Below are 21,828 nucleotides of genomic sequence, written 5' to 3' on the forward strand. Positions count from 1 at the left end.
TCCAGCCTTCTAACACAGCATGGTATGAGCCTGGCAGGCCACCTTCCACCTCCAGCTGAGGGCCTGGCACCTGCAGTTCCCACAGCTGCTGAGGGAGCCCCTGGTGCACAACCCAGCCCTGAGACGTTCTGTGCTGAGCCTGGTCTCTGCCAGCTTCACTGCTGCCCCCATCCAGCCACGTGCCCTCCACCTGAGCCATCTTCTTGACCCTGCTCAGTCAGCCTGGCTCTCGCCCAAGGCCCTGACCACCCTAGGCATGTGCTTCATCCACAGCATGGGCTGTCTCCTGTGTGACATCCAAGCTGTCTTCTCACCAGAGGCAGCACCCACCCTGGATGACCATCTTTGAACACGCCAAGTCCCCTGCATTGCGGATGCCCTGAGCAAGGCTTTTCTCATGCTGCCAATCACCATGGCTGGTGAGCTAGCCGGTGGGCCTGGCACCTGCTGATGCTTCCTGTGCCTCCTGACAGTGACACAGGTTGTCCCTTTGCTTTTCTGTTGCATAGAAGCCTTTATGCCTGGGTGGCTCATGGATGCCATGCCCAAGTGCTGGCGGGCTGCCCCAATACACCATGGTGATAGCACCTGGGGCTGCCAGATTCCCCACCGGCCCACCTGCTTGGCACACATTGTATAAGCCATCAACCGCCAAGAAGATTGGTGACCTGCAGTGGCAGTTGCTGCACAGCATCCAAGCCACATTTGTGTTCCTCTTTAACCCAGCTGCCTTGAGGGCCTGCCTCTTCTGCCCCAGGGACATTGAGGAGAATGTCTTTTACACCTTCCTCAAATGTCCCTGCCTGCGGCTGCTCTTTGTTACCCTTGAGCCGCCACTCCGGGTGCTGGGCAAGTGCCTCTCAGAGAATACCTACATGTGCTTTGACCAATACTGGGCAGCCGAGCAGGGTGCCATCTGCTTGGCCAACTTTCTACTGGGTCAGGCCAAGATGGCCATCCTGAAGAGCTGCCGCAACCAGCTTGCCAAGATCGGCTCAGACGAGATACCCTGCAGCTTTTCAGCCTCCTCATGTGAGTGCACCTCTTGCTGGAGTTTGAGCACACTGTGCTCCAGTGGGTGGTGCCTATCTTTGAGGCACAGTAGATTCCTGAGGGCATGCTGTACCATGTGAAGGATGACTGTCTTCAATATGCACTCTGATGTCATGACCAGTCTGGGTGACCAGGCAGGCTTGATGTCAAACTGCAACTCCTAACTCATGCCGCACCCTGGGCCCTCACCAGGCTGCTTTTTGCTTTTTCCTTTGTGTGAAAAGTTGAAGGTGTTGTTCTGTGTATGGTTGGATACAGCAGGGTAGGAATCATTTATTTATAGAGGGCTTTGGCCTGTACGACTGTGTGGCTAGTGTCCCAACCGCATAATGGCATGTTAGGCATGATGTGTAATAGAGCAAATGTGTCTGTCATGGTGTGATGTTATTAATGTAATGACATGGTGCTCTTGGTTTGATGGCAATTTGTTTGTCTTTGCTTTGTATATTGGACCCCAGAGGGGCCAACTTTTTGTACCTCGAACCCCTGAATAAAGTAGTTAAAAAGTCAAAAGTCTTCAGGTCTGGCCAGATTTTGTCTCTGCTTACTACAGCTGAGGAAGGGTGCCTTGTGCCCAGAAATTTGTTTATCATCTCTACCAACTATGTAGTTGGTTCCCCTCCCACCCCAAAAAAGGAATGCAGTAACACTCCCCCCTGCCACCCTCCCTCATGCACCCTGATTCTCACATGTTTCCTGGACCATTCAGATTACATCAACACTTCAACCGTTCTTTATAGAAGGAACAAATAAAATCCTAACAATAGCATAAGTCTACTACTAAATAAGGACGGTAAAACTGTCATGGGGCAAAGTCTACAGAAATATTTAATATTTCTTAATTACTGAAACGGGCTTAGATAAATATGCAACCAACTCTATTAAAATATTTGCCTAAGGAGCTCTTTGAAGTGCTAATATTGAGTTTTAATGAACTTTGTAAGCTTAGAGAAGTTTGGGAGGTCTAGAAAAACATAATGTTATTCCAATATTTTAAAAGGTTAAATGAGATGACAACCCCACTCTTCTAAGCATGACACTGATTGTAGGCAAAATCTTAGAGAAGTTGAATTAGAATACAATTGAAGAATTAAGGGAAGGAAGCATAATTAATGTCAATCAACATAATTTTGTGAAAAGGGGTGTTGTCAAAAATTTTAGAAGTTTGCTAAAAGTAATTGTATTGAAATATTTTTGAAGGAATTTGACTTAGTTCCATATGATATTTTAATAAAATATTAACATGATATAGAATTAAAATGGCTAATACTAAATACCTGAAAACTGGTCAAATGACCTACTTTTTAAAATACTATATTTACTCATACAGAAGACAACCATGATTGTAAAATGACCTCTCCCCCATAATTAGATTCTATATATGGAAAACATATGAATTTGTTATAATTTTCCAGATATCAAATCTAATTATTGGCAGTTTGCCTTGAATATGTTCCTTTCTCACTGCTACAGCAGGGGAAATAAATCTGTGTGTGTTGGCGGGGAGGGTCAGGTAGCCTTTGCTTTCTGCTTCCCACAACTTTTTCCCCTAGAAGCCCCTTCCCCCTCTCCTTACTACCAGATCCTGCTTTCTCTGAGCACACGGAAGTGTGAAGCAAATTTGAAAACAACAACTTTGAAATTAAACATTTCTATAGTAATATGTACATAGTACCCATGCACTTAATGTATCCAGAATTGATGGATGTTACCTTTTTTGAAACTGTTGCAAGTTTTAGCACACTTTTAAGCAGCACTTTGGTATCTACTTATATGTAGTCCACTTGATCTGAGCCTTCAAGAGGCCGAGAAGCGAGTCCAAAACCAAAGGATTGTAATTTACCACATAGATCAATCAGCTGGGCCCTTCCAGAGCCAAGCCACAAAGACCTGACAGCTCACCACTGCTCACTATGTATGTGTACTCCAGTTACCTCCCACAAAAGATCCATGTGGTATTTAGCTTTCACTCATGACTGGAACTGGATATTCTTATCACAAGTTCTAGGATCTTCCAAAAATGTATATGCAGAAGAGGCACAGGGCAACCTGGTCCAACTCCACCTCATGGAGGATGGGGCCATACTAATTGTATTCACCAGGCTGACAGAGGGAACAACAGAGGTATTCTGGGTGTACCATATGTAATGTTGTGGCTCACCATGACTTGAAAAAAAGTTGGTGGTTAGGGGGACTGTGCTGAATGGGCATTAATATATGTTTTATTCAGATCACATGGGAAAGTGGATTGATACTGGTGGGGGAAATACTGTGACCACTAAGGCAGTTTTCCTAGTCAATAGAGATAACTGCTTTTCTGTCACAGGGTAGTACCCACAGAGGTAATGTACAATTAAGCTCCCACTCTCCTTTCCTGTGGGAAGATCTTGGCTTTATGCCCACTTTATGGAAATGGGAGACTTCTCCCTAGCTTGCTTCTGTGGCCATATGGCTGAAGGCAAGTAACACTAGGGGGCATCTGAACCCCAAGCCTCTGAGCTTGGGCCTGCACATAGGATGCCCACCATATGACTTGGCAAAATTTCAAGCCTCTATCTGGGGGTGGAGGGTGTTTGCCAATCATAGGGCCACATATATTTCTCGAATGACTCTTAGATTTGGAATTCATTTGGCTGATTTGGCTTGGAACATGGAAATTTTTCCTTTAAAAAAAATCTGAGCAATTTGCATTTTGATACAGCAAATGCAAGGTCAAAATCTCTGAACAAGAGCACAAATTACAGTTATAAAATGAGAAACAGTATCCTGGATTGTAATTACACTTTGAAGGCTTTAGGAGTCTAATTTAAATAATTGAACATCAGCTTGCAATGCAATATGGTAGTTAAAGAGAAACATTTATAGGCAGCATAACTATTCTGAAGATGAACAAAAGTGGTATTACCTCTATATATAACCTGGTGAGAACCACTGTTGGAATACTATGAGTAATTCTAGACAAGTGTCCTAACCATTACAATTGAAAGTCATGCTTTGCTCTCATGTATCTTTATTATATTCAAAGTAGAACAGTTTAATCAAGAGGCCTGGGGATGGCTACACACATATCCAACCTAATCTATTTACTGATGTTTAAAGACTCTGTCTGCAAATGGGTTTGAATTTTGTCAGGATGTCGAATGTGTTAAACCTGGGTTTCCCATGCCCTGGGTGAACATCCTAGCCATCAGGATATAGTTCAATAAGGAGGGTGTCAGAAATCTCCCTTCTCTGCGTGCCTTGAAGAAAACAGTAACATCTACTCTCCCTTTTTTTAAACAAAAGTTTTAGGCACATACCTCCAGAAAGAGGGTTCAGACCTGTGAATCCCCAAAACAGAAATAGATACCTTCCTACAGTCCAGATCCAGGTGACTAAGCCTGACTAAATTATCCCTCTGTCATTAGTATTTCCTACTTTGAAGTTTAGATTCATAGATCCATAGATGCTAGGGTAGGCAGGGACCTCAAAGGATCATCAAGTCCAACCCCCTGCCAGTGGCAGGAAAAAGTGCTGGGGTCATGTGACCCCAGCCAGGTGCTTGTCCAGGCTCCTCCCCCTTGAAGACCCTCAAGGTAGGAGAGAGCACTACCTCCCCTGGAATCCCATTTCAGATTCTGGAAACCCTAAACATGAAGAAGTTCTTTCTGATGTCCAACCTAAATCTACTCTCCATCAGCTTGTGCCCATTGTTTCTCGTTATGCCAAGGGGTGCTCTGGTAAACAGAGCATCTCCTATTCCCTGCTGCCCCCCCCGCCAGGTGAATTTGTATACTACTGCAAGATCCACCCTCAGCCTGCTCTTGTGGAGGGTGAAAAGATCCAGGTCCCTCAGCATTTCCTCATAAGGCCTGCCCTGCAGGCCAGTATCCATATGAGTGGCCTTCCTCTGGATCCTCTCAGAGTTGTCCACATCCTTTTTGAATTGTGGCACCAAGAATTAGACACAGAACTCTAGCTGAGGCCTGACCAGTGCTGAATAGAGTGGGAACATGACCTCCCTGGACCTGCTTGTGATTCACCTACTAATGCATGACAAAGTGAGGTTAGCTTTGCTAATTGCTTTGTCACAATATTCAACTTGGAGTCAACAATGACTCTGAGGTCTCTTTCTGCTCCTGTGCTGTTGACAAGGTCATACCCCAGCCTATAGGTGTGCTGATGATTCCTTCTCCCTAGGCACAGCACCTTGCATTTGTCCTTGTTGCACTGCATCCTATTGTTCTCTGCACACTTCTCTAATGTGTTCAGGTCTGCCTAGATTTGGTTTCTTCCCATCAGTGTGTTTGCTTTGCCCCGCAGTTTGGTGTCATCTGCGAACTTGAATGGAGTGCTTTCCATGCCCTCATTCAGGTTGCTCATGAAGATAGAGAACAGCACTGGCCCAAGGACCCCGCTGCCCACATCTTTTGAGGTTGATACTAACCCTTCCACCACCACTCTCTGGGTATGACCCTTAAGCCAATTTGCCACCTGCATGATTGTGTAATAGTCTATGGCAGAGCTGTTCAATTTGCTTATAAGAACAGGATGGGAAACTGTGTTGAAGGCCTTCTTAAAGTCCCAGTAGATTACATCTACCTCAACACCTGCATCTAAGCTTTTAGTGACCTGGTCATAGAAAGAAACAAGGTTATTTGGGCAGGATCTACCTGCTATGAACCCATAGAGGTTGACCTTCATCATTATATTAGCCACTGAACTCCTACAAATATGATCCTTGATAATATTTTCAAGGGTTTTACCAAGGATAGAGGTGAGACTAACTGGTTTATAGTTACTTGGAACTTCCTTCCTCCCTTCTTGAAAATAGAAACCACGTTGGCCCTTTTCCAGTTCTCAGGGACCTCACCTGAACACCACAATTTCTCAAACAGTTGTGTCAGTGGCTCTGCTATGACACTGGCTAATTCAGCACCTTTCGGTGGAGCTCATCTGGTGCCACTGATTTAAATACATCCAGCCCCTCCAAGTGTCTGTTTACTTATTCGGCACTGACAGTTGGTGGGCTGATGTTTCTCCTGCTACTGTCAGTAATGCATTTGGGAGATGTGTCTCAATCTGAGTTCAAGAATACAGAGGCAAAAAACTCATTGAAGAGCTCTGCTTTGCCCCTCCTATCTGTCACCAACTTCCCCTTGTCTATGCTGTAGGGTCCTATGCTGCCCTGTGCCTTCTTTTTGCTCCCTATATACCTCAAGAAGGAATTTTTATTGTCCTCAGTTGTTGTCACCAGCCTGGGTTCTAATGCTGCTTTGGCCTTCCTAACTGATTCCCTGCAACTGTGACCCAAGGAGGTATACTCCTCTTTGGTAGCTACCCCCTGCTTCCACAGCCTGTATGCCACTTTTTTTGCCCATAGGCTTTCCTAGATTTCCCTGCTTAGCCAGGATGGCTTCTTAGCCCCTTTTCCCCCTTTTCTATGCAGTGGGATTGCCTCCTTCTGTGCCCTTGAGGAACAAATACCCTTCCTGCACTCCCATTTTGTCAATGCTCTTGAGCTTTAATGCCCCACTAACTAATCTCTCAAGCACCCTGAAGTCACTCTTTCTGAAGTCTAGCACTTCTGGTTACCTGCTGGTTACTTTTCCCACCCTTTGCCAAATAGTGAATTCAATCAATTAATGGTTACTATCCCCTCTGTTGCCTTGTACCTGCAGATCCCCCACCAGGTCATCCCCCATAGCCAGCACTAAGTTCAGCAAGGCATTCCCCCTAATGGGATCATATACCTCCAGTGTCAGGTGTAGGTCCTGTATGCAGGGTAAGAACCTACATGAGTGAATAGTTCTGGCTGGCTGATCTTCCCAGCAGATGTTAGTGTAGTTTAGGTCATCCATGACATCCATATCTCTTGACTGTATGGCCTCTGAGAGCTGGCTGGATCATTTCAGGTCTAACTCATCCTCCTGGTGTGGTGGTCTATAGTAGATCCCCACTATCAAGTCCCTTTTCCCTCACCCCCCTTGTATCCTAATCCTTAGGTAGCAGTGTTGTGACTTTTCTGAATCCAACTCACAACTTAAGTGGAATCCACATTCTTGAGTTTGGTATTTAAGCTCCTTATATAGTACTTACAGGGAGTTGGAGTCCACAGAGTTTCATAGATTTCATAGACATTAGGGCTGGAAGGGACCTTGGAAGATCATCAAGTCCAGCCTCCTGCCTCAGGGGCAGGAAGTCAGCTGGGGTCAAAGGATCCCAGCAAGATAAATGTCCAAATGTCTCTTAAAGGAGTCCAGAGTAGGTGCTTGCACCATGGCAGTCTGTTCTGGGCCTTGAGGGCTCAGAAAATAAAGAAGTTTTTCCTTTATGTCCATCCTGAAATGGTTTTGGAAGAGTTTGTGACTGTTTGACCTTGTCATCTCTTGGTGTTTACCAGAGTGAACAGAATGCCTTTTCACCAGAGCATCCCAAGGGATGGAGGTCCCTTCCAGCCCTAATGTCTATGAAATCTATGAAATTCTGTGGACTCCTAACTCTCTGTAAGCACTGTATAAGGAACTTAAATACCAAACTCAGGAATGTGGATTTTATTTGGCGGACAAGAAGCCTAAAAAGGTGGTTCAGTTTTTTAGCCCATTTGTATAGGAAGTCTATAAAAAATCAGGGAACAGGACCATACTTCTGTATTTCAAACTTGAAGACTAACCACCAAGCCATCTTCCCTTTCCCTTGCAAATAATCTAGTTCTCAACTATGGAGATGCATAATATAGAAGTGACAGAGTAAAACTGGACTCTGGTTATAAAAGTGGCTTCATGAGTGTCTTTTAAAATACAAAAAGTCTTTTACTGCAGTGACTATTATTTCTTCCTTTCTATTAAATGCTGTGGATTCTGCTTTCTCAATATCATAGGAAAAAAATCTTACTGCTAGATGGTACAGTAGTTATCAGCTAAAAGCTCTTTTGCCAACTATGCACAGCTGTATGTTTGCCACTGCCTAACCATCTGTAGTGCAGGCTATATGCCAGTTCCTATTCTCCCTGAGGGCTGGCAGGGAATCCATTCAAAAGAGACAGTCTAAAGCAAAACTAAGAATGGAAGCCAGAAAAAATGGAGGCCAGAAATGACTAACAGTTTGAGAGAGGTAGTTGATTTTGCTATGGGAACATAATTGAGAGATGGGGAGAAAATAATCACTTAAAAACAAGTGAATGATCAGGTGCTAAGTTTTCCTTTAAATTTCTATTGCTATTGGATAGAAGGATGAGACCATTCACAAAAGGAAATTGAATGAGAGCAGTAATAAGATTTCCTTAGTGCCTTTATAGGATTCAGGGCCAAGTTTGCCACTTATATTTATACTGGGTGCATCTACAGATGTAATTCATGCAAAGCAATATACTCTGGTACAAATTATTGCTCAAGGGCACAGAATTTACACGTGTACCTGGAACTGCAGTACTTTCAGTCATACTGGACAAGTCCTGACTGGCAGGGGGCCAAGGCATGGGTGACTGGTGCCACCTTAGTTGAGGGGGGGCATGTGCCCTCCCCCAGTGACCAGTGAGCGACCGGGAGGGTCCCACTACAGCCAATCTCACCAACTGGGGGCGGAAGAGAGATCGTCCTGCAGCCAAACCCCTTGCAGCCAATCCCCCTGCAGCAAACCATGAAGTGGCCACGGTGCTCCCATAAGTGACTGCGGCTCCCATTCCCTGGCCAGTGCTCATGGTGGGGGGGAGTGGCACTGGCACTTCCTGCCCATTGCCTAATTGGGGAGTGCAGCCTGTCAGGGGGTGCACCAGAACTCTCAGGGGGTGCATGTGCACACCTGTTCACCCACTATTTATTGCCACTGAGCCAGGGTTTCAGCCTGCCAGTTTGGGACTACTCTGCCCTGGCCTAGGTAGGGTTTACAGGTATAGAATTATAGAATAATAGAAAAATAGGGTTGGAAAGAACATCAGGAGGTCATTTAATCCAGTGGTTTTAAACCTTTTTTGTACCAGGACCCATTTGTAAACACCGATGGCCAGTCCCAATCCACTGCCCCTCACTCCTAACCCACTGTACCCTGCCCTCAGACTCAACCCCGCAGTGTGTGGGGCAGCGGGTGGGTGTGTGGGGCAGGGTGAGGTGTATGTGGAGTATGGAGACCACCCAAAAGCCCCAAGCAACCCCTTGCAGGCTGGAACTGTGACACCCTGCAAGGGAAAAGCTATCTTGGTAGAAATTTGGCCCAATTTGGTGGCTAAATCTCTGAATCCAAATTGAATCAGTAGACATTTTAATCTCTCCAAATCAAATCAGAAAAACTCTGAATTGATTCAGAGAGATTCAGAATGTTTTCTATCAAGTTAGTTTTCTATCCACCTTATACTCCATTCATCCAACCTCTACTTCCTTAGTTTGCTTGCGAGACTATTGTGGGATACTGTATCAAAAGCCTTACTGAAGTCAAAGTATAGCATATCCACTGCTCTCCCCACATCCACCGAGATAGTCATCTCACCACAGAAGGCAATCAGGTTGGTCTGCCCTTGATTTGCCCTTGGTGAATTCATACTGACTCTTTCTAATCACCTTCTTCACCTCCAAGTATTTAGAAGTGAATTCCTTGAGGACCTGCTACATGATTTTTCCAGGGACTGAGGTGAGGCTGAAAGGTCTGTAGTTCCCCACATCTTTGTCCTTCTCTTTCTTCAACATGGTCACTATATTTGCCCTTTTCCAATTGTCTGGGACCTCTTCCTGTCCCCACAAGTTTTCAAAAATAATGACCAGTGTCTCTACAATCACATCAGTCAAGTCCTTCACATCTTAGGTTTGTCATGTCTGTCCCCATGGACTTGTACATTTCCAGTTTTTCTAAAAGGTCCCTAACCTGTCCTTTCACCACTGCCAGCAGATCACCTCCCACCCAAACTGTGCTGCCAGATGCCATAGCATGGGACCTGAACTTGTCTGTGAAGATGAGGTAACAAAAGCATTGTGTACTTCAGCCCTTTCCACATCACCTGTCCCTAGGTTGCCTCTTCCATTGATTAAAGGACGCACGCTTTCCCTGGTCTTCCTTTTATTGCTGAGGTGGGGAATTAGTCATACAGGAGTTGAGATTGAATCCTGCCTTGCCATTCCTGGTGCCTCTTCATATGATGAAGTGGGCTCAGGCTTATAAAAGCATGCTGAGATGTGAGCACATCCCTAATTTATGTAATCTGTAATGTGCATCTTTACCTTGACTTCTTCCTCTTCAGTGAAGAAAGGCTGCTGCTCCTGGCAGGAGTAAAGTGCAAAAATTTTCAAAGAACAGAGCAAAAACAGAAGGACTGGGTATTAACTCCTTGGGGAAATGATGTCCACCCTGACCCTGACATATCTGAAGGAATCTTTCCCTGCAGTGTTGGGATGAAAGGTAGGAAAAGGCTGAGAGCTGGAGGTTCTGTTCAACAGGAAGACAGGTGGTGTTTTGTAATCTTTAATTTGTGATGTGAATTCCCACAGGGCATTTTGTGTCTTACATCTGCTTTCTAGTTAGGTGTTTATTTTGAAAACTACATACTGGCTATGTCTACATGAGACGCTTACTGCACAGTAGCCTAATAAGACTGTGCAGTAGCATGTCAGTCTAAAACCATGCTAATATGTTATTAGGCTACTGTGCAGTAAGTGTCACCAAAAAAAATAATAAAAATTGTGTGGCAACACTCCTGTGCCATAACTGTAGTTGCTGAGCTTTTAGTTAGTACTTCATTAAGCAAGTACAAACTAAATTCATAGTAACTATGGTGCATTAATGAATATGTAGACATGCCTACTGTGCATTATGGAAATAAACTTTGGTGCTTCAGAGTGGACAGAAGTAGGATAGGATACAATTGCATAAGCCCTGCCACTGGAAGTAGAAGAGAATTCCTGGAAACAATCAAGGGAAGATGATATGAATTATTCTTGATCTTATACAGCAGGTGGAATTAATGTGCAAACACCTACCTGTTTCTAGTTCTATAAAGTGAAGTATGTTTACTGGAGTACTCCTCCCTGAGATTTTGCATGGATACTTAAGCCCATATCCTTAAATGTATTAGGTGCCCAATTTCCATTAAAGGGGAGGTAGGTGCATCCAAACTTTTCAGGATCGAGGCCTTAATTCATCATGTTTTGTGCAAGCTGCTGACTTTGTGATGTTGGCTGTGTACACACATTCAAATAATCTGGGAGAAGTCTTCCAGGTTGGTTCTTCTGGCAAAAAGAGTACCTAGTTCCATGTGTATAGGCTTTCAAATGGTGTGGCCCTGAAGAGTGGAGACCTTGCAGTGCTGTCACTGTACAGCCAGGGAAAGGCCCTGCGTTCACATCTCAGCATGCTCTGCAGGCTCCCTTAGTCTGCCTAGTGACAGACTGCAGCAGTGCATAGGGCAGCACTGATTGGCTGACCCAGACTGCCCATCATCAGCCTGTGTTTCCCTGCAGCACAATACGGGGATGGTGAAGGTGGTGGAGGGGGGAAGAGGGGGGGTTCTGTTCCCTGCTGGAGCAGCAGAGTCCAGGGAGTAACACACTTTCTTTTTTGGGGGTGGAGGATGCTGGAGGACTATGTTCTCTTCTGAGAGAAGCCACAGCATGTATAGACATTCATTCTCCCAGGAGAAACTCTCTTCTCCTGGGAGTGATTTAACCATGGTCATTCCTAGGTTAATTTTCTCCTGAAGTAGTAATTTTTACTCTGGGAGCAAAAGTCTGAACACTCATGGTTTATCCTGGGAGAGCAGTGACTCTCCCAGGAAAAACTGAATGTCTGTATGAGGCCTTTATGTAGAAGTAGTCTTCTAGTAATGTATTTTTAAACCATGAGTTGTTCACATGCTGGAACTTAAGAGTTGTATCAAATCCATTCAAATCACCCACTTAACAGCAGAAAAATACAGTCTGAAACTTTTCACTTTCAATGGTATAAATGTGAATAAAACAATTTAAACTATTTTGTGATGTTTTTTCTCAAAAAACTTCTCATGAAAAGGTTTCTAATCAGCTTCATTTTTCTATGATTCTATGATTCCATGATACTATTTTAGAATAATGACTATATTATCTTTTGCCCAATGAGCCATCACTTTATCCTTTAGCTGTTTCTTTTTTCTTTTTTAAAAATAATTTTGCTTATATTTGTGTAGCATGCTAACATTCCAAGTTCATGGTTTTGATGGGGTCCCAAAAAGTTGTTTGTTTCATAGGACAGCTCAGAAGTGTGTTTCTTTGCTGCACTCAGGCAATTTGCTGCACTCAGCTGCTGGCAGGGAAAGCTTAAAGCTAAAGGATAACCTTTACTTTCTACATCAGTGGTTTTCAACCTGTGGTCCACGGACCCTTGTGGATCTGCAGACTATGTCTAAGGGGTCTGCAAAAATCAATCAAAAGTCCCCACACTTACAATTCATTTACCACACTTGTAAGTGTGAATACCCACACTTAAAATTTAAAAAGGTCTGTACCTCCATTTGAAATTTTTTAGGGATCCACAAATGAAAAAAGGTTGAAAACCACTGTCCTACATAATTACAGCTACTGGTTTTCATGCAGGCCAGGCCTTTGGTAAGCCCTGACACTAATGGCTCTTTCCCTGGGAAGCTCATTACACCCACAACATTTTTTGATAAATGAACAGTGTCCATTATGTTGTAGACAGAGGTGGAAGCAATGCCTATACTTAATGATGTTCACCACTGAGCATGTCTTTATGCACAATTCATGTGTCTCAGTTTTCTTTGCAGAAAATTCAGGCTTAATAAAGCATTTTGGGCACACGTCTATACATGCACCTTCGTCAGAAGCAAACAGGAGCAGCCAAGTCCAGGTATGTCTCTGCCCTGCTCTGCCCCCCTGCAGCAGCCAGGAGAAGCTCCAGACTTCCCTGAGTACCAGTTCTGGGGCTGGAAGGGGGCACAGGGGCAGTCCTGATCCTCACATGGTCAAGAGAGTTGTTCCTGTACAGATGCTGCCTGCCAGCCACGTGGGGATCAGGAGGGCCCTGATTTTCATGTGGCTGGAAGATAGCCTCCTGCTGAGCTCTCTCCATTCTTTGTGACCCCTTGCTGGCTAGGCTGACCAGGATCTATTAGCTCCTGGTCAGGGTCTACATGTGAGCTGCTGTGAAGTAGCTAATGTGCCATAAATCTAGTACCTGTATTTATCGGTACTAGAAAATCATGCATTAGCTTAATTTAATGTACAGTGGGAATATCTACACATGAATTTATATTAGCTTAAATTTACTGCTCAGTAAATTACTACACACTAAGTGGGAATAGGCTGGCATCTACATGTGAAGGCATTATGGTGTAAAAATATTGTGTGTTAATTGAGTTGGGACTAAAGTTAGTCCCAAGTTAGTCCACACACATAGTGTTACTGTGCAGTAAGGCATCTACATATGCATTACTGTGCAGTAACTAATTAGGCATAAATTTGATATTTGCATGATGCAGGTATTAAATTTACACTCAATTCAACCTAAGTCACCATATTTACTGTGCAGTATGGACATGCACAGGTAGACACATGCCTGTACTGTGCAGTAATTTCAGTTACTGCTCAGTAAATGCACATGTGTAGACATGCTCAGTAAATCCCACACATGTATAGATGCTGACCCTTTATTGTGCATTAGATTAGTCTAATTTCAGTAAAGCATCTTGTGTAGACACAGCCACTTCCCATTATCAGTCTCTTCAACTACTTATAGTTGTTTAGAGTGGAGTTCTCTGTTCTGGGGGGTCTTTCATGGTCTTCTTTTCTTTTCTTTTTTTTTCTCTTTTTGGTAAATTTTATGTAAAGAATTTAAGGAGTTAAGCAATTTCTAAGGTCAAATTTAGGGAAAAAATGTTATGCTCATATTCAAAAAAATAACCTCTACTCGTATTGTCAGGACTCTTTAATACCTCTGTGCTTCAAAGCAGAGGATGAAAATTTTAGTGGGGAAGATATTTAAGTATTTGCCTCTGACCAAGGTGAAAGTTTCTGAAAAATCTGCTTGCACCTACTCAGAGCTTTTTCTAGAGTGTTGTAGCTAAATTTTATGAAGATTCCAAATGTATTGAACATGTCTTTTAAAAGCCCCATATGTTAACAGTCAAACATGAAATCCATGCCCTCCTCCGTATTATTGATACTGCTCTATCCAGGGTTGCAAGGGATGACCAGGATTTTCTGCTATTGCACTTTCCAGGGTTAGGAGACTTCTATGGTTCTGATTGCCAAAAAGCAAGACACTCATGTGCTTTCAGTGCCACCAGTTCCTGCCAATGAGGAGGAGCAATGCTAGGAGTTGAAGAAATCCTAAGTGGGAACTTTAGAAGGTACAGGTTGGAGTGGAGTGGAGTGGGCAATAGGAATAGAGGGGTTTGTGGACAGGAGCTGGAATGGGGCAAGTTCCTTTGGACAACAATCATTCCTCACTTGCTTTCAGAATTGTAAAGGGTAGTGTGACTGTTAGTGATGACAAGGATCTGTGTTTTCTGTTTGCTGCAGAAAAAACATGGAAAATGTGGATTGTCTATTTTAAGGATAAAAAACCCAGGAAACCATGGGTTTCGACTTGCAGGCTAGCAGATTTTCAGCCTGCAAGGGGCTGTGGGAAGCGGGACATGTGGTGCCACATGCACATACGTGCACATATGCACATGGCAGCTAGGCAGGGTGGTGGAAAGCAGCTCCCATGGCTCCCTTCAGGTAAATCTATTGGGGTGGGGGTGGGCACAGGTAATATGCAGGGTGGGGGCAGGGAGGGGCACATGCCTCCTTCCAGATTTCTGTGCCCACAGAGGGGTGCTGGGCTGCAGCCAGGCTGGGCCAGTTCCAGGCAGGAGCCATCTCCATGGCCCAGCAGATGGGATCTAGTGTGGGAGGGAGTGCCCTGCCACCGTGTCTGCCCAGGTGAAGCACACCTGCCCACCCGGCAACAGCAAGGGCACAACTCCATGCCACTGCCCCTCAGCTTGGCTGCCATGCTGTTGCAGTGCTCCCTCTTTTGCTGGCTCCTTCTTGCTAGGTCATGGAGGCAGCTCCTGCCTGGAGCTAGTTCAACCCCTTGGCAGCCCCACTGTGGGTACAGAAATCTGGGGGGGCATGTGCCTTCCTGCTGCCCCACATATCCACTCATTCCCTCACACTGACCGCTTCCTTGCACACTGGGGGGAATAGGGGAGGGGAGCAGCGGGTCAGGAGTGAGGGGTAATAGCAGGGTCAGAGGGGATGTGGGTCAGGAGTGAGGGGCACTGGCAGGGCTAGGAGGGGGGATGTAGGTTGGGAGTGAGGGGTAATGGTATTGGCACAGGCAGGACACAGGCATACCAGGGCTTCTCAGTGTCATAAAGCAGTGGGGGGGGGGAGGGGGGGAGACAGCCGGATTCATGTCCCAGTGAGCAAAGGGAGTAGGGGCAGTACTTGATTTTCATGATAAAAAAATCAAAATCAAATGCCAAAGTATATAAGCATTTAGGATGTGTTTTACTGTAATGATTAAGACACTGGTAATTGCTTTAACATTGTAAATATATCCATAAAACATTGTGTTCAACTCATACCTCTCTCTCTCTCTCTCTCTCTCTCTCTCTCTCTCTCTCTCTCTCTATATATATATATATATATATATATATATATGTACACACTAGCCAATTGCCCAACAAGAATGATAGAAGGGTGGAGAGGGCCAAGGCAGGTGGGGATGGAGCACCATCACCCACTGGCCTGTGCTGCCACTGCTCTGCCTCCAGCCCTCTGCACCCCCATTTCACCCCCTGCCACAACACTCCACATTGTCACTGCCTCCCAGATGTTGGGGAGGAGAGCAAGCTTGCACACGGTAGCCGCAGCCACCACCCAGTGCCCCTCACTACCACTGTTATGCATCTGGCTGCACACAATCCCCTCCCCCCTTGCTTCCCTCCATCCCTCCTGGTTGTTCTCAAGGCCCAGTGATGGTGGCAGCAGGGCAACGACACCATGCACCCCCGCTTCCTGATTCCCTGCCCCCCTCCTTCCCGCCACCTTCCCCTCCCTGCCAGCTTTTGTTGGGGTCCAGCAGCAGTGGGAGTGAGGCTAGAGTGCGGGTTGGGGGGAGAGGCCGGTGCTGCATCACCAGCACTCTGCGCTGCCACCTCCAAAGACCAGGCCTGGGGTGGAAGATAAGACCAGTACTGCTGGTCTCACCCCCCTGCTATGTATCCTCTGTCCCCCCACTCCATTCCCACTGTCATGACAAATACACTACCGTCCCTGTCATTGCCCAACATGACTGATGGTGGAGGAGTGGGCAGGGATGGACCACTGCCACCCAGTGGCCCGCTGTGCTGCTGCTCTGCCTCCGGCCCTGTGCACCCCGCTCAGCCCCCACATTGAAATCCATGTGCCAGAGCAGGGGGGCCAAGGCCAGCACTGTGCTGTGAGCACCCCACACTGCCACCACCTCCAAGGAGCAGGGCAAGATGGGGGAAGACAAGGCCAGCACCACTGACTTGGCCCCCTGCTCAATCCACTTCATCCCCACCATCATGGTGGCACTCCATTGTCTCAGTCTATGCCCACCATCCCCCTTTGCCTCCAAGGAGCAGGGCCAGGCTGGGGCAGAGGGGGTGGGGGGGGGCAAGGTCAGCACTGCTCTGGCCCCTGCTCTGGCCCCACAGTCCCCACCATCATGGCACCACTCTACTATGTGTGTCTGTCTGTGCAGTGCACTCTGATGGGTTGTTTCATTCAGCATTGTGATTGGCTGCTGAGACAACCAATCTGAGTGCAAATAAAGTGTTACAGTCAGACAGACTAAGGCTTTTACTATATTATAATATATAGTGGCATTTCATTTTAATAATGGAAAAACATGTATTTAGGGGTATTTAATCAGAGAATTTGGGTCTTTATCAGAGAAACTGGGATTTTTAAACAAAGAAAACCAGGATTCCTGGTGGTGAGGAACAACATAGTGAGTGCTTCTACATGTGCCATTAAGCCAACATGATAAACTCGGTTTCTTGGCTCATGACTCCTTAATGGCATGTGTACATGCTCATACTGCTGTGGTCCAGGGTGCAAATGCTGCATCTAGGACCACAGCAGTTTGGGCTAGTGCAGAGCATCCCCAGGCTGGCAAGCAGTTCTGGAGTGGCAGCACTGGTGCTGGCAAGGGCATAAAAGTGCCCCAGTGTGAGGAGTCCTGTGGCTAGGTGGCAGACAGGTGCCTGGTCCCCTGCTACTGGGCTGACCAGCACAATATATGCCCAGGTCATCATTTACATGTGTGCTTAGGAGCAGGGTTTTTTTGCCACAGTAAGTAAGACAGTACTGTCCTCAACAGTATCATGTTATGGCAGCAAAAATTAGTTTGCTGCAGTCTAATAGCTTTGCACATGTTGACTGTGATGCTTTACACCAGAGCAAATTAGTCTACTGTGCAGTTAAGTGCACTTGTAGATGCACGCAGTAATTGGCAAAGGATACACATTGAGAAGAGGCTGGTACCAGACGTTGATGCAGATCAACACCAACTGTGTTAGAGATGTAGCTGTTTCCCAAATGCTGCAAAACAATGTTATTAAGATAGGCTGAAGTAACAAGACTGAAGAGACTATTGTAGTCATCTTTAGGGAAGGCAACTGCTGAGTTTGAACAAATACCTGGAAAATACATATGGAGTCCTTATGAGAATTAGGCCTTGAATGCCTGCAGAATTCTTGTGTGCATGTGTGAACCTGAATTGTGGAGAAAAGAACTTGCTTCTGTTACTATTTGAATGTAATGTTTCATGCCTGATAATAAGTGTGAAATCACATCCACAGTATTCAAGCCATTTATTTAAATCAAAAGTGATAAAGTTAACACTGCATCTTTTAAGGTAAAGGTGTTAAACAAAAAGGTTAACTAATTCTGATTAGGTCATGAGTTAATGACCTAAACATTCTCATTGAATTAGCTTTCCAAATTTATCATCCCATTTCTTCAGTAACGTCTCAAAAAGTCAAGATAGTAAGGTGGAGAGAAAGGAGAAGAGATTTGAGGTACGGGTATCTAAGAAACATTGTTTAAAATTGTCTCTCATTTATGTCCCTTGAAAGCCTGTTTGATGTAGCTTAAACTGTAAACAACTATTTGACAGACTGTTTGGATCAAACACAAGGAGCTTTATTTTTTGTTATTACTTATACAGGGACAGATTGGAGATGTGTTTGACAAAAAAAAAAAGCAACTTAAAAGATATTTTTGAACCTAATTGTCTGTTTCCATTAGACCCTGAGTAGTTACTTAAGTTGATGCAAGGTGGGAATAAAAAGCTGCCATTCTAATTTAGTAGCATTTTAAGCCTGTTTTGTATTGATGTAAATAACTGTCTGTGTTATTTGGTAACACGGAATATAGGCCAAGGCTCTAGTAGAGGTCACAACCTAAATGCCTGTTCCTGGTCCCTCTGGAGTTAATTACAAATCTTCCTTAAACTTTAATGGAAGCAGAGTAGGTTCAAAATTAGTGTGGAGACAAAGCAGAAATGAGAGCATATGTCTTAGCATCAGAATTTATCATGGTATAAAGAAGAGAACATCTGACTAGCACAAATGAGCACATGAGCTATTCCACACATAAACAGCATTATAGGTGTAAAATGCTGCATGGTTACGTGTACATAAAGCCAGGAACTCAGTTCTGTAGCCATAATTTTTTCACTCATCCAAGTTTTCAGTATGACAGGATAATATCTACCTCTCTCAAAGGGGTGTTGTGAAGTTCAGTTAATGTATGCTTCGACCATATAAAGCATTACACAGATAATAAATGTTGTGATATAGGAACACTATGAAGCTCAGAGTGGGAGAAATCTATAAACCAGCGAAGAAGAAGAGTGGAAATGTAAATAGCAACATTATTCAGCTCCATAAAGGTACAGGTGAATACTGCAGCTTCATCTTTTCAAAATTAAGCAGAAGCTGGTGTCATAATAGGATCAAAGTAGATGGCAATAGGATTTGAATGTGAGAAGAAAAAGGTGTTACAATCTGACTGCAGTACAGCCTGTCTCATTTTGGAGTGTCATCTTGTTACCTCTGCCTTGTATGTATACATGGGCATGTGCATGCACTGACATACGCTTAGGTATTTAGACTCAGAGCCCTCTGTTTTTGATCTGTTGGAATGGAAACCCTGAAATAACTAGGTCTATGACCAGGAATTTATCTCCTGAAGCATCATTTATGGAAGCATGATGTCTCAGGAAAGCATTTAAAGGAATAATATTGCAGCATGGATATAAGAAAATAGGTTTTTTGTTTTGTCTGCTTATACAGTCTCTAGTTCTGTTTAAAAACTGCTTGAATTATGTTCATTTATTTTGCTGTTCAGCTTTTTGTTTTCCCTCCCATGGAACTTATTTTTTATTGATTTTTCTGTTTTAGACTGTATGATTACCATATATAAGACGGAGTTTATATAAGATGTCAATTATAAGATAAAGTTTTCCCCCATTCAATATGGGGAAAATCAAACCTCATCGTATTATTGAATGTGACTTATCTGAAATCAGAAAATGCATAGGGGAAGGCAAGGTTAGTGAAGAGGCAGCATGGACAGGCACCCAGCATGTGACCAGTCAGCAGAGGACTCCTGGACTCCCCTCAGTGTGCAGGGTTCCTGGCTAGCCAGTGCAGGGGCCTGCTAAGCTGTTGCCTGCCAGCATGTGCCAAGTTGCTTCAGCAACTACTGGCCAAAAACCCCTAGGCACCTTAAAATGACCTGACACATAACAGTGAGGAACCAGCCCCACAGCATGTAGGGTTTCAGGCAAGCAAGTGCTAAGATGCTCTGTGCTGCTGGTTAAGCAGCAGGTGCTGGAGCAATTTGGCACCCAGATAGGGACCCAGGCATGCTGCCAGTGGGCGTATCTACACATACAATTAATGCAAAGCAATAACCTCCAGAGTTTATTTCTCCCAGCTGTGTGGTTTCAACATGTGCTTGGGACCACAGCATGTTAAGGTAGGTCAGAGCAGCTGCAGCTAGGAGGAAACCTTGAGGCTCAGCCTTACAGCCTAAGTCTGTTATCCACCAGCACACCATGCTGTGAAGGACCTGGCTGGGGCATGAGGGTGCTCCAACATGGGGATAACCAGTAGGCAGTCCCCACACTGAAGCACCCTCATGCCCTAACCAGCTGCAGCAGCATCTACACGTGCACTGCTCTGGAGTTTTTTACTCCACAGAAGGATAGAACTTGAATTTGCAAGTACTACCCTGCTGTGGAGTTAATTAGTTTACTTCAGCCTAACTGCACTTCATGTGTAAATGCCAAAGCATTTACTGTGGAGCTAATTAGCCAGTTCCTCAGTAAACATATGATGAGTTGCATTGTGACCCATTGCTGGGGCAGTAGCTCAGAGTGACTCAGCGTGCAGTGGCCAGAAACTCCACACACCGCAGAGATGGTGCCTGGCTGCTGGGTCATTTTGATCTGTATGTAAGGAATTTGGCCAGCACAGGCTGCATTGTCTCAGCACCCACCAGCCAGTCAGCAGACTTGATCATCTGCCTGCCAGAACCCAAGATGCTATGGGGAGAGGCTGGCAGTGAGGGATCTAGCACATGGTAAGGCTCCCACCAGTAGAGGCAAGGAACCCAGCATCAGGCGATGCACCTAGCATGCAGTGGCAAGGGACCTGGCAGCAGTGACAAGGGACCCAGAACAGACATGCTGATCTAGCATGCAACAAAGGAACCAGAAGCAGTGATGAGGGATGCCAGTGAGGGATCATGACAGACCATATAGAAAAAAAAGAAAATAATGATGCATATGTGAAAATACCAAAAGAAGTGAGGCAGAGCTATGATACAGATGTTAAAATGAAGGTAATCAAAAAACACCAAATAATTATGAGGCAGCAAGGCAGTATAACATTACTGAAGCAAAGGTATGTTGATGGAAACTCAAGAATTCTAAGTCCACATGGAAAAAAATTGGGGGTCCATAACAAGGTTGTTTTCCTGAAACTGTTAAGCAAGGTCTCAAGCAAAGAATTAGAGGTGAGGCACTCTGAAGTGCTCTGGGTTAGAATACAGGGCAGTTGAGGGGAAGAGATTTAATGGTGGGGGTCTACTACAGACCACCCAAGCAAGGGGAAGAGCTAGGCCAGGAATTCTTGTCAGCTCACAGAGGTAGTTAGGTCAAAGGATGTGGTCATTATGGATGACCTGAACTTTCCAGCCAGGTCTGGCCACTCAAGTAGGTTCCTAGCTAAAATGCAGGACCTCCATCTAACCCAGGAGGTGCACAGCCCCACCCGGGCAGATGCCTTGTTGGACCTGGTGCTGGCCACGGATGACAACCTGGTGAGGGGGCTGTGGGTGCTCGACCACCTGGGTGGCAGCGATCATCGCCTACTGGAATTCACCATCCAGCGCAAGTTGGCAACGGCCTACAGCAAGGCAGCAGCCCTAGATTTCAGGAGGGTGGATTTCAATGAGCTAAGGAGAATAGTCGGGGTGGCACTGAGGTCCCAGAGGGGAGGGGAGCCAGGTGTCCAAGAAGAGTGGTTGCTCCTCAAGGAGACAATCCTCCAAGCCCAGAGGCAGGTAATCCTAGCATGGATCAAAGGGGCCAGGAGGGTGTAAAAGCTCTCATGGCTCAACAAAAGCATCTGGGAATGTCTCCTAGCTGAAAGGGAGGCGCACACCCAATGGAAGGGAGGAGCCATCACCAGGGAGGATTATACTGTGATTGCTCAGGGATGCAGGCGGGCAGTCAGGAAGGCCAAGGCGGAGATGCAACTGGGACTAGCTTCCCAGATCAAGGACA

The 21,828-nt window shown here is 45.2% G+C and overlaps 1 protein-coding gene across 1 annotated transcript in view; it reads left to right on the top strand.

Moving 5' to 3' along the window:
* The first annotated feature begins 950 nt into the window (after positions 1-950).
* The window catches only part of LOC149875268 (uncharacterized), a 101,767-nt gene continuing 80,889 nt past the window's right edge, over positions 951-21,828 (top strand). The window contains exon 1 of the mRNA XM_090053708.1: positions 951-1,032. Coding sequence (XP_089909834.1) covers positions 951-1,032 — 82 coding nt within the window. The remainder of the gene's footprint in view (positions 1,033-21,828) is intronic.

Source organism: Crocodylus siamensis, chromosome 1, assembly GCF_052110815.1.
Source record: "Crocodylus siamensis isolate JL-2025a chromosome 1, ASM5211081v1, whole genome shotgun sequence".
Classification (NCBI taxonomy): domain Eukaryota; kingdom Metazoa; phylum Chordata; order Crocodylia; family Crocodylidae; genus Crocodylus; species Crocodylus siamensis.